Source organism: Camelus bactrianus, chromosome 35 (assembly GCF_048773025.1).
Source record: "Camelus bactrianus isolate YW-2024 breed Bactrian camel chromosome 35, ASM4877302v1, whole genome shotgun sequence".
NCBI lineage: Eukaryota > Metazoa > Chordata > Mammalia > Artiodactyla > Camelidae > Camelus > Camelus bactrianus.
Window position 1 is genome coordinate 23,876,078 of NC_133573.1, and position 12,771 is coordinate 23,888,848.

Below are 12,771 nucleotides of genomic sequence, written 5' to 3' on the forward strand. Positions count from 1 at the left end.
AACATTGCAAGATGCCTCTTTATAGTTTGAAGTTTTGAGATGTAGAAGCATGAAGTCCTCAAGGTCAATAATCTAGTCTTCTATGTGAGTAGCTGATAATAAAATGTATTTTAATTTTCAAAAGGAGACTCAGTTCATGAAAATAGTAGTTCACTGTTAACTTTGAGTCTTTTTCTCCTTTGCAGTTGTATTCGATATATATAGAGACAGTAGGGTAAGTAAAAAATAATATTTGATATGCTTTAAACACATAGGCATTCTATATGTGAAGGGCTCACTGCTCAAAAAATATTTCCTGAAATCAACTAAGGTATTTGACATACACAGTGGACAAGAATCTCCCCTTAAAATATCCTTAACACTGGGAGACACGGTGTCTTCCATCATTACGAGTTGCAAGTTCAGGGATTATTAATGTAACAGACGGCTAAACGCCACCCTCTGCCCTCCTTTTCCTGCGGTCTGGGCCTGCTTAAAATAGTTCAGTTCACACTCTTCGGTGTGGCCAGGAGTTTGTCACTTGATGTTTAGATGGTTATTTTCAATCACCTGAAAGGTGATTGAGTCACTTGTACCTTTAGACTGAAGATGAGGATTTGAGTGATTTATGTTTATTCTGTAATCTTAAAGTGATGGAAACTTCTGTAATGAAACGAAAACAAAAACCTGACCTAATAAATCTTGCAGCAAAGATTTCACTATGAAGACATGCAAGAGAAATTTGGGTCACTGAGGGTCCTATGATGGTGCTCACTGACTTAGCTGTTCAGAGGACAGCAGGTGTGTTTTCTAAGTACGTGACCCGTATGTTTCCTAAACGTTACCCACAGTTTTCTCTTTCCTTCTCCACACCCATGTTGCCTCACTGTTGTGTTGCTTGTGATAGCTTTGAATCATTTTTTTGGACACAAGGATATGGCCTGTATGGTCATGTCCTGAAATAACTTAACTGTTTACTCTCCTCTGTGGAGCTGAAGACATCAGTTACTCTGTTTTCACCTCTCTGTCTTAAAGGGGGATGGCATCTCTTAAGTTAGAAAGGGAGCTATAAATTGAGCTGTGATAAAGAAGAGGGATGTTACCTAGCAGAATTTCAACTTAGTGGAAACAAACCTAGAGAAGGGATGGGGAGCCGTTGTGGTGGAATGGCTGGGACCTAAACTGTGGGATCTCAGGGCTCCATTCCAGCCTCTGCCTCTGACAGCCAGACACCGGCCACGTCCGGTCACTCACGCGCCCACCATTTATCGAGAGCCTGTGATAGGTTAGATGCTGTGCTTCTAACAAGATGATGTCTCGACCTTCACGGAGCTTACCTTGGAGACTTCCACCTGCCAGGGAACTGGCCTGGTCAAAAGCAGGAACAAATCAGTTAGTGAGGGAGTAGACCTAGCCCTTCACCCTGAGTGTGCAGCTCAGAAGAGCTCTATTCTTATTTAATTCAGGACCTCCCTTAGTCCACACAACCCTGTGAAGTATGTGTCATTTGTTCCCATGTTACAGATAACTAAACCTAAAGCAATTATATTTTTCAGTCATAATTTCTTCGAATACGTTTTCCATTCCCTTTTATCTTTCTTCTCCTTCTGGGACCCCTGTTATGTGAATTGGCTCACTTGGTATTATCCCCTAGGTCTCATATGTTGCTTTCACTTTTTTTATTTGTCTTTCTGTCTGCTGTTCTGACCAGGTGATTTCCATTATTCCATCTTCCAGATCACTTACTCGTTCTTCTGCATTATTTAGTTTGCTGTTTATTGCCTTTAGCTCAGCTTTCATCTCAGCAGTTGAGTTTTCTGATTTTCATTGGCTCCTCTTCGTAGTTTCTAGTTCCTTGTCACAGTGATCTGCGTTTCTTTCGAGAGCCTTTTTTAGCTCCTTCAGTATTTTTATTACCTCCTTTCCGAACTTGGGATCTGGTAGACTGGAGAGGCCTGTTTCATTGTTTTTTTGAGGGATTTCTCTTGTTTTAATTAGGCATCTGCTTCTTCATTTTACTTATATTTCTCTGACTCTGAATTTAGGAGAAACAGTTGTCTGCTGCAGTCTTGAGGGCTGTTTTCCTGTGAGAGTGTCCCCGGGTAGCCTGCATGCATCTAATACTTTTGTGCGAGGGCTGTTTTTAGTGTGAGTGGCTGCCACGTCTTTCCTCCACGTGTGCTGGCTGTGACCCCCTTGACTGGGGGTGTGACTGGTGCCGTGGTGACCAGAGCCTGCACTGGGTGTTGAGAGGGGCCTCCTCTTTGCTCTCTGGTTGTCACAGCCCTGTTGGGGGCTGGGTCTGCTCCCCAGTTGCTGGAGGAGAAGCCCTCAGATCGGTTTCTGAGCTGCGGTGTGAGGTGGGCAGGACTGGAGCACTTCTGCTGGGAAAGGAGCTGCTAAGTCTTTCTCCTCAGGAGCTGTCCCCCGGGCAGTGCACTCCATGGTGTCACCTGTCACCTGTTGTGCGGGCTCCGAGAGTGCACTGTGGTTGGCGCTGCCCTCGCCCCACCTCAGCTGTGGGAATGCAGGCAGTTAGGCCAGATGTCCCTCAGGTGCTGTGCTCACAAAGCCACCAACACGGATCTGCTGGTGCAGATCCGCCGAAGTCAGGTACCAGGATCTGCACATTGTCACGCATCTAGACCTGCTGTGGGAGCCAAGGGGCCAGCCCAGACCCCAGCCCTGCCTCCACGTGCACACCCCCATGGAGCCCTCAGCTTGAAGCAGTTCTGTCTTAACGCAGTTATATTTAATGGCATTTGCAGATTTGTAGCTTGCCCGGGTCTCTCCCTGTTTCCCTGGCACACGCCCAGGCAGGTCTGCTGTGATGTTCGGGAGGGCCAGCCAGTCAATGGAAATGTGTGGTTTGGTGAGAGTCATGTAGATGTCTTAAGTGAAGTTAGACGTGTCCGTAAGTAATCACTGCTGGGATCTTACAGAACTGAAAGCAGCCATGTGCTTTCAAAGTGGGAAAGCTGCCAGTACAAACATCCTGACAGCTTCTGAGAAGAGATATGAGCCATGACGTCAGGCTCACTCGCATTCACTCAGTGCACGATGTCGGACACATAATTTTACAACCATTCTTGCGACAGAACTAACTCTTTTATGGTGGTCTCTGACATGAAGTGTAACTGGAGTGTGTTTGGGCTTGGTGCACGTCGATGTGTCTGCTTTCTGCTGGTGCCTGGGCAAGGTGCCTCAGTATGGATGGGTTCTAACCCCACGTATGTCGGAGCCGTGGCCACCCAGCCAGCAGGGCTGGGGTGAGGCCTTGGAATGTGTATTTTAAGAAGCTCCTTGAGCAATGATAACACATAACTGGAATTTAGAATAACGACCTTAGATACTTGAAAAATGATTCATTCGGGTCCCCTTATGGATTCTTTTTGGTGATAGTTACTGTTTTGTTACTAATTTCATTGCTTTTGGGGATGAATATGTCTGCCCTTGAGTCTTGGATATTGTTGAGAATGGATTTGCAACTTGGTCACTTTTTCATAACTCTCCTGTGTGTGACTGAAAAATGAAAGTACAGTTTCTAATGTGTGAAGTATTTTGTAGGTGTTTTGTTGGATTAAACATATTAATAATGTTAAAATCTTCTGTGTGTTACGAATGAAGTGATGTCTGAGGATACCTTCAAAACAGTACAGATTTGGGGGAACAGGTGGGCTATAGATGAAACAAAACCAGCCACAGATTCGACAAGAGAACTGTGGAAACTGATGGAAGGCACATGGGCTCCTTGTACTATTTTGTCTGCTTTTGTTTATATTTCAACTTTTCCATGTAAAAACTTTTTTTTTTAACTTTAAAAAGCATGAAAAAAAATCTACATCTTTCCTAATTTTGTCTACTTAATTTATCAGTTACTGAACAGGGTATATTAAAACCTCCTGCTTTCTAGTTCTGTCTTTTTTTGTGTTACATACTTTGGGTTATGTTCTTCAACAAATACTAGTTCGTGATGGTTTTGTTTTCCCAGTGAATTCTCATCCTTAGGCAGTGACCCTCTCTGTCCCTAGTAACACACTGGTGCTTTTTGCATTAAAGTGTGTTCTGTCTGATTAATACTGTTGCTAGTTTTCTTTTGGTCTTAGAATGTATCTTTTTTCAGTCTTTTTATTTTTAGCTGTTAGGTTTTAGGTGTGCATTTGTGTCTTGTTAAGTAGTGTATTGCTGGGTTTTGTTTTTTCATTCAGTGACAGTTCCTGGTTTTAACGGGCAAGTGTAGTTTGTATTGATCATGTTTGATATTTGAATGTTTTCCAGCGTATTTTCTTGACTGATTTGCTTTGCTTTCCTATGCTTTTTTTTAATCCTTTTATTTATATTACTGTTTTTTCTTTATTCTTTCCACCCTCTCCCCCAGTTATTTTGAAGTTTGGCTTTTTATTTCTGTTATTTTGGTAGTTATCATTAAATCTTAATATGGGTAATTAATAAGCTCTAAAGTTAATTTTACCTCCTGTCACCCTCATAATGCAAGGACCTTGGAACACTAGTTCCTGGCACCCATTTTGGTCTCATGTGATTTCTGAATTTTCGTTCAGCTTTGGATTTATCCCCCAAATTTCGCATTGCTGTCACTGTTCAGTTTCTTTGCTCACCAGCGCTTTTTGCTTCTCACTGCTTTTTGGATCCAGTTTCTTTCTGACAGCACGTCCTTGAGTAGTTAAGTCCCTCTGCTGTTGGCTGGGGAAGGTTTTGTTTCACTTTTGGGCGTGAATGACGATCTTAGCTGAGTACTGAATTGTCAGTTGACCAGTTCTGTTGCCTCAGCACCTGGAACACACTGTCCCATTGTGGTCGACTTTCCTCTCCTTTCCATTTTTCTCTTTTGTCTTTTTGCCATACTTTCAAAGTCTAAGAATTAATTTCTTTTGTCAGTTATGGAGAATCTCAGGTACTTTTTCAAATACCATGTCTTCCCTCTCTGTCCTCCGGCCTCTGGGATCTGATGAGAGGTGTGCTGGCGCGTCTCCTCGCCACCTTTCCCCCACCCCGTTCCTCTCGGTGCTGTGCTGTGCGGTTCCTCAGGTGCTCCAGGTGACTGGTTCTCTTTCAGCCACGTCTCATTTGATTCTTTTAACCTATTTACTGTGTTTTAAGTCATACCAGCTAGACTTTTTCATTTCTGCAGATTTTGTTTGGTGACTTTTTCAATTCTGCCTATTCCTTTTTTCATAGTATCTTGGTTTTAGGGCTTTGATTTCTTTCATAGTTTCAGTCATTTAAAACTGCTGAATTTTTTTGGTCAGATTTTTTGAGATACAGTTTTCGTAAAGTTCACCATTTGTAGCGTCTGTGAGTTTTGACAGACGCGTCCAGCCGTGTGACCACGGCCGCAGCGAGGACGCACAGCTGCTCCAGCGCCGCCCCGGGCTTCTCGTGAGCCGCCCCAGCCCCTGGCAGGCACCGCTCCAGAACTCGCAGAGTTTTAAAAATTTTAATTGATAATACATTCACATAGTTCAAAAATCAAATCAGTGTGAAAATACACACAAAAGGTCCACTCTCCCCCCGCCCCTCGGCACTGCTACAGGGTGCCGTTTGTTTCTGCTGTTTGTTTCTGCTGGATCCTTGCGGTATTTCTCGATGCAGAACCAAGCAGCATGCTCAGTTTTTTCCCATCTTTCTTACACAAGAGTTAGCATATGATATACACTTGGACCTTGCTTTTTGCACTTTTTTAAAACAATGTATCTCGGAGAGCTTTCTAATTTCTTACATGGCGCTGTGTGTGTGTGTGTGTGTGTGTGTGTGTGTGTGTGTGTGTGTGTGTGTTCTGGTCTGGACTGAGCTCTTTAAAGGAGTAGATTCCGTGTTACTGATCTTTATACCTCAATGCCTGGCACCGTGTTTGGTGCACAGAGATTTGTTTGGGTGGATCAGGCGGGTGGTGAGTTGGTGGATATTGGGGAGGTCAGTGTGGCCACTTTGACCTGATGGGTCACCTACAGCAACTTCTCAGGATGTCCTGTTTCCGAGGTATGACATGAAAAACGTGTTATAGGTATAAAATCCTCATCTTGATAGTTTTAGGCCTGATTACAGCTGGTTTATTTTTCTTAGATTAGAGGATGGCTTCTGACTCACAGAACAGATTCTGCCAGCCATCAGTCCTAACAGCAGTGCTCTTACTTGTTTTTTTCACACTGTGGCAGAGTTTTAGTTTATGGAGTCAATATCCTGATACAGATGCAGCGAGTTTTTTTTCTTTAAAAAAAAAAAGAAAAAATATAATGAGATGGTTTTACTAGTTATAAAAACTCAAGTAGAACGGGTTTGAAGGTTAGAAAATACCCATTTTGTTAAAATAACATGCAGTATACCAAAGACATCAGAGTCATCGCCCAAAAAGCAAAGCTGACATCGTACGAAGGGGTTGATGGATGGCTGACATTACTTCACACATTGAGAGAACGTCTGAGTGGGCACCAGATTGAGGTGAGGATGCAACTCAAGTGGCAAGAAGGAGCTGCAGGATTTCTCCTGGGGATCCTAAAAACTAGGACACTTGGCCAAACAGCATATGGTACAAACTTCCTGTGACGGTTCTCTGCCGCTCACGAGAGGTTTCTAGTTTGGAGCTAGTGCTAATAGATGTGTCATCTGTCTTAAGTTTTTCCTTGAACCCAGATGAGAAATAGTCCTAGGTGTTAGTGGTGCGGGCTCAGCAGTCTACTTCCTTAGGTATTTGTAATTTTACACACACGTGTCTGATCAAGACAAGATTGCTACATATTTGCAGGAAAAAAAACTACCAACAACAAAACAGTCCAATTATACGAATTTCTCAATGAGAAAGATCAAGAGGTGCAAAGACAGAAATTTCCAGGAAACGTTTATCTACTAAATGGCACGTGCATCTCTGTGATCAGATGTGTTGGCTCTGATTTCCCAGCAGGATTTTGCAGATTCCCCAGCTCATTTATGGCTGTGCTCTCCCACTTTATACTAAGATGCCACTGTCTCTGACTAACCTGGTCTGACCAGATCAGAGCTATTTTTTCCCTGAGGCTGGTCCTATCACGCTGTCCATCACTTCTCTCTCAGTTGGAGAAGACTGTTTCTTTCAAAGGTTGATATGTTGTTTTAATTTCATCTCCCTTTCCTGTGTCATCAAGTTCTATCACGCAGAGAAAATAGTTATTACATTGAAATTAAAGACAACTGAGCTTTTTCTTACGTCTTTTGTATGTTTTAACAAAAAACAAAAAACAGCCCTTTCCAGCAGCCTCTCGGGGTTCAGGAACGGTGCTGAGAGCTGCTTCCTTGGGAAGGGTAACTGAAGACACCCTCAAGCGTCCCAGCTACCCTGCTTTGGGGGAAACACTTTGTGAGGGTGTCCTTTTACCTGCTTGGGTTTTTGATGTGACTTCCCCCCGTGTCCTGGGGCAGGAGTTGGAAGATATGTCTCCGTCAGGGACCTCTCTTCTAGGTCTCTCCTCTGCCTTCCCTTTGGGTCTGTGCCTCCTGGACTTAGACAGGTGGCCCTTTCTCAGGTGGTACTTGGAGGAACTGCCATTTGAAATAAACGATAAGGTTTTTAAGATTATATTTTGGATAAAATTATACGACCTTTCTGATAAGACAGAAGACTTGGTTTCATCTTATGCTCATGAGACTTTCTGTCTGTGCTGCAGGGCAAGGTGTGGCTGATTGATTTTAATCCATTTGGTGAAGTGACAGATTCGCTTCTGTTTACATGGGATGAGCTGATATCTGGAAGAAACCTAAAGGGAGATTTTACTGAAGGAGAAGCTCTGGAGCAGGTGAGATGATGAAGAGGGTCCACAGCCAACCTCTCAGGCCACTGAGCAACTGCTCGCTTGTCCTTTGGGCAGGAACACAGATTCACTCAGAGACACCGGCCCCCAGCGGTGATGGGAGAAGGGTGTGCTTTGTGACTTATTCACTTAAGTTGGTCTGAAGAAATGAGATCACCTGATAGATTTTTTTCTTGTTGTTTTTCTTTTTCTTGGCTCCTCTGTCCTGCCCACCTGGGAGAACCCTGACCCTGGTCTGTTTACTCTGGCCAGCCTCAGGCTGATAGAAGGGCGTCGCTCTGACACACAGATGGGAGCTCTTCCCCGTCCCAACCCCCGACTTCCCATGGGCTGTCACTACCGCCTGCGTGTCCCTCACCAGCATCCTCTCCCCTCATCCACCATGGCCCTTCCACCGCCTCCACGCCCCTCAGAACTTCCGTCCCGTCCCTCCTGTCTTCCTCCCCAGCACAGGGTTTCGCTTCTTTCCTCCTAGGAGGAGAGAATCCATTGGTGAGAACTCACTCCATCTGATTGTCATCAGACCCACAGACTTGGCTGCGTCCCTCCTCCTCTGCCTCATCTCTCGGGAGACCTGGTGGTTCCATCTGTCCTCTTTCCTTTTCCCAGTCTCTTCCCTCCCGCCGGCTCCTCTCTCTCAGCAGTAACTGTGTTCTGACATCTCCCGTCTCAGAGAGCAGACCTCCTCCAGCCTCTGCCTGCACCCAGCCACTCTCTGCTTTCTCCCCATCTCCACAGCCACACCGTCTTATAGCAACAACTTTGTCTTGCTTTTTTTCTGCCTATAAAAGCAGTGCATGCTCATTTTTAAATTAAATTTGAAAGTCACTCATCATCTTACCACCTTAAGACCCAGTGTTTGTATTTTGTCTGTAACATGCCTATTCAAATGAGGGCACTATGTGTGCAATCCTATCTGCTCAGTGCTTCATCTCCTGCTGTCTTGTGTTTTCTGCCTTTTACAGAATAGTTTTATCTTCACCTGACTACCTGTCTAAAAAGGAACCTACATGGTTCTTTTCTCATCGTAGCGCCCTGTTGTTTAGTTTTTATAACCCGTTTTACTATCTGGATCAGTCTTGTGAGTTTATTTATTTGCTTGCTCGCTGGCTTTCTGCCATTCTTGCTGACCAGCTTTTCTCCCATCCTGAGAACAAGGTCCAGCACACAGTAGGTGTTTGATGAGTACTTGTCAGATGGCTGGTCTGTCCCAAGAGACAGCCTGCTTTCTAGGGCTCTGTGGTCCTGTTCCGTGCCAGCTCCCGGCCCGCCTCCATCTGCTGGACTCCAGCCGTTCCTCCCCTAGACAGCTGCCGCCCGGGAAGCCCACACCCAAGGCCTCTGCTCGGAAATTCTTTACGGCACCGGGCACCGTGTAAATAGCCTGTGCAAGACTCTAGGCAAGTACGTTAAAGAATGTGAAGGCCCGTTAAATAGGACCCCTGCATTTGCAGGCATAAAAGTCTGACAGAGAGCCGCAAAGAAGTAAGTTAAATGACATGAGAAAAGAACAGAAGGGTTAGGAGTTCGGAGCCCTGGTTTGCCCCACAGTTATTCTCTCAGGCAGCCCTTCCCAACCGTGTGCCTGCAGAAAACAGTCATGGTGGTAAAGCCTGCTGGCCCGTCTGGGATTGCTCCGCGCCGGAGATGAGTAGCCTCGGCCTGTGAGAGACCCCCCCATCCGCACCACAGCCCTCAGGGGTCCACCTGGCTCCCCTAGACTCTGTCTTCACATATGTTGTATTCTTACATTCTTGTGAGTCTGTGGAGTGTTTTTTAAAAATCTTGGTGCTTGCTTTTGCTTCAGAATTGTGTTTCCTTCCCTGCCTAGTACAAAAGCGGACACAGAGTGGAGTGCTAGGCTAGGCTCTTTTTCAGTCTGGAGAATAGACTTGAAAAGGAGCATTCTCACCGACTCCCCTCTTCCCTTTGTGAAGGACTCCCCAGCCTTCCGTTGCACCAACAGCGAAGTCACAGTGCAGCCGAGTCCCTACCTGAGCTATCGGCTGCCCAAGGACTTCGTGGACCTCTCGACCGGTGAAGACGCTCACAAACTCATAGATTTCCTGAAACTGGTAAAGTTCACGTATGCTTAGTGTGCTGGTTCGTCTCTGCTTTCAAATAGACTTTTTGCTGTTTCATTTCAGCCCTATACCACGTAGACTTTTATTTGATTGGGGACTAAAGGGACGGAATTACTGAGTCAGGTCATTTTTAATGAAAAATGCAAAGTTAGCTGAAGGAATCATTTATTGATTGACAGAAAACCTTTTTATGGTGTGATGCTTTTGAATAATTTTCATAATACTTCTAATTTTGAATAAAGTGTATACAGTTGACCCTTAAATAAGCAGAGGAAAATCAGCATATAACTTAGAGCCAGCCCTCCACACACCCACGGAGTCAACCAGTGGGGTCTTGTAGTAACTGTAGAATTTACTCTGGGAAAAAAACCCGCACGTAAGTGGACCCGTGTGGTTCAGACCCGTGTTGTTCAAGGGTCAGCTGTGTACACTGTTACAGGGCTGAGAGAGCAGGGCTCCCCTGGGCTCCTCCAGGGGGAACGCGAGCATCTATGTCTGCGTGGGTCTCTGTGTGGGAATATTTGTACACAAAGAAGAAAGAGAAGGAAACGTTCACACAGTGAGGGTAACATGCCCAGGAGCCAGAGTGATAAACCAGCCTAGGGAGCTACGGAAGGCATGCTTCTCCATGCTGGTTTTCAACCACATCTTTTGCCAAGGCCTCTGGAAGGTCATAACTCGCCGACAGAAAAAGGGATCTCGGTCGAACAGATGTCCAGCGAGAAGGTGCTGTTTTAATGTCTCGTGGTTTCCTTTGACAGAAGAGAAATCAGCAAGAGGATGCCTGATGACGTGCCAGAGCTGAAGGCCAAGTCACAGCGGAAGCAGCGCTGCTGCTGGGGGCCGGACGCCGTTCACAGCCTCCTATTAACCCGGGGCGGGGGGGCTGGGGGGCAGGATGGAAATCAGCAGCTTTTTATATTCATGTATAAAGCTGAGGGGAAATGGAGGGGCTTTGCTACGTGTAGAAATCACATAATAAAATAGATCTTAAACACAGGAGACCGACCTCTTCTGATGATGAAGTACGTTCTGTGAAATGCCTTCTTCTTTTCTGTTTCGATTCATCTCTGTTTCTTGTGCTGTCGTTGTTTTGTTTTTTATACCTGTCAGGTAGCTGGGCATGTTCATATGTGTTATACAGAAACGGGTTCTTTCTTAATATTATTTTTCCATTGGAAAAATAGAACCTTATATCCCTAGAGAAAATATTTTTTCCTACTTTGAGGATTTTCTTGTAATTTTTCTGTCAATTTAGCTTCGGTTTGGGTGTAGTTAAAATAATACAGACTTCTCAGACTATCCACCATGAAAATTTCAGTACCTTAACTAACCACCTTCATATATACTAGTGAAACCGTCACAGAGTTAATTATAATTCGGCCTTTTTAACAGTTATTGGAATTTTGGGGAGGTAGGTTGAATTTTTTAGGCTACCATCTTAGCAATTATTCTTCAGGGTCCTACTTGATGACGATACATCCGTGATACCTGACTTACTCAGCACCTCCAACATGCCACGACCCTCTGCTAAGTGTTCTTTATGGGTTATTTTACTTCACGGAACAAGCAGTTTGAAGGAAGCAGACGTTAGTTTCCCACAGTATCTGTCTCATGTGGTTTCAAAGGATATTTTACTAATCAGAGGTACGTTTCTCAGCATCATCAGAGAACGCGTGAGGCTCCCACAGATACAGAGGGGAGTAGCACAGTGTCTCCCCTTCCATGTAGTTAGGGAAGATCCTGTCTGGTGGTGTGGCAGCGAAAATAATCAGTAAACCATCTATAACAGAAATAGAACAGAGTTTTATTTGAGCCAAACTGAGAACTACAGCCCAGAAGACAGCCTCTCAGATAACTGAGGAATTGCTCTGGAGAAGCATGGTTTTCAGCAGTTTTATGTCTTGTCAGAACAGCCTACTAACCAAGTCAGGGATACTTTCTGTCAAAGTTTCAAAAAGACCCAAATCAGCACATACACAGCGAGGCAGTGTGGCCTTGGCACCTGGGAAGGGAGTCTTATTGTTGAAGGAGGACCAGCGTTGGCGTCCCAGGGAGGGAGGCATTTAATCTTTATTTTTGACATGGACATTTACTTCTGGTCAGCGTGCCTTTTCTTTAATAATTAAAGCAGATGTACCATGTATGTTTGATGGGCCACAAACAAGACAGGTTTAGTTAGCATCAAATTCAACTCATGTATAAGCTAGAATGACTTCCCTGTCCCTCAGTGCGTGAAAATGTTTTTCATCAGATGAGATACCATTTCTTTTTAGGTTATCTCAAACTCTGGCTTTCTGTGTGGTTTCTCAATTACAATCACATGATACTAGTGTTTTAAATACAAAATACGGAGATCGTGTATATCAAATGTCATTTCTGACGCCAGCTGTTTATGGTATAAGTGCTTCAAAAATACTTTGGTTTTTTAAACTGCACATGGGTCTCTGTTAACTCATAATGGAGGGATTATCTCGAGGTGATTGAAGCTCAGCTCTGGAAGCTGGCTGTGCCAAGATGGCACTCTACCATTCAAAAAAGGGAACTGTATTTGATAACCAACTGAAGAAATTCGGACTAGGTATAATAAAAAGGCTCAAGCAAAATTGAGTGAGCAGTTGATAAACAATACAATTCTCAGTGTAAAACTCAATTTTTGCATTAATTTTCCTGAGTATATATGATTGAGTTCATCTCTCACTTTGCTCTTAAAAATGTGATTTTGGTACGTTGTTTCCTTGGGGTATTTAATTTTAGTGGATCATCCTGATAACATTAAATACAGGATAATAGGTTGGAAATAGTCTAAATTCAGATGTCGTTCATGCTGGCCCAAAGACTGGTTTTGAATTAGCCTTTTCTTATGTTGGCATTAGCTGTTCTTTGAGGTCCCTCAGGCTTGTGCTTGA

General features: G+C 44.3%; 1 protein-coding gene across 1 annotated transcript in view; it reads left to right on the top strand.

The window, feature by feature from the left end:
* The window catches only part of CDC123 (cell division cycle 123), a 43,039-nt gene extending 32,178 nt beyond the window's left edge, over positions 1-10,861 (top strand). The window contains exons 10-13 of the mRNA XM_010953715.3: positions 186-214; positions 7,635-7,763; positions 9,716-9,853; positions 10,624-10,861. Coding sequence (XP_010952017.1) covers positions 186-214; positions 7,635-7,763; positions 9,716-9,853; positions 10,624-10,650 — 323 coding nt within the window. The 3' untranslated portion in view covers positions 10,651-10,861. The remainder of the gene's footprint in view (positions 1-185; positions 215-7,634; positions 7,764-9,715; positions 9,854-10,623) is intronic.
* The last annotated feature ends 1,910 nt before the right edge of the window (positions 10,862-12,771 follow it).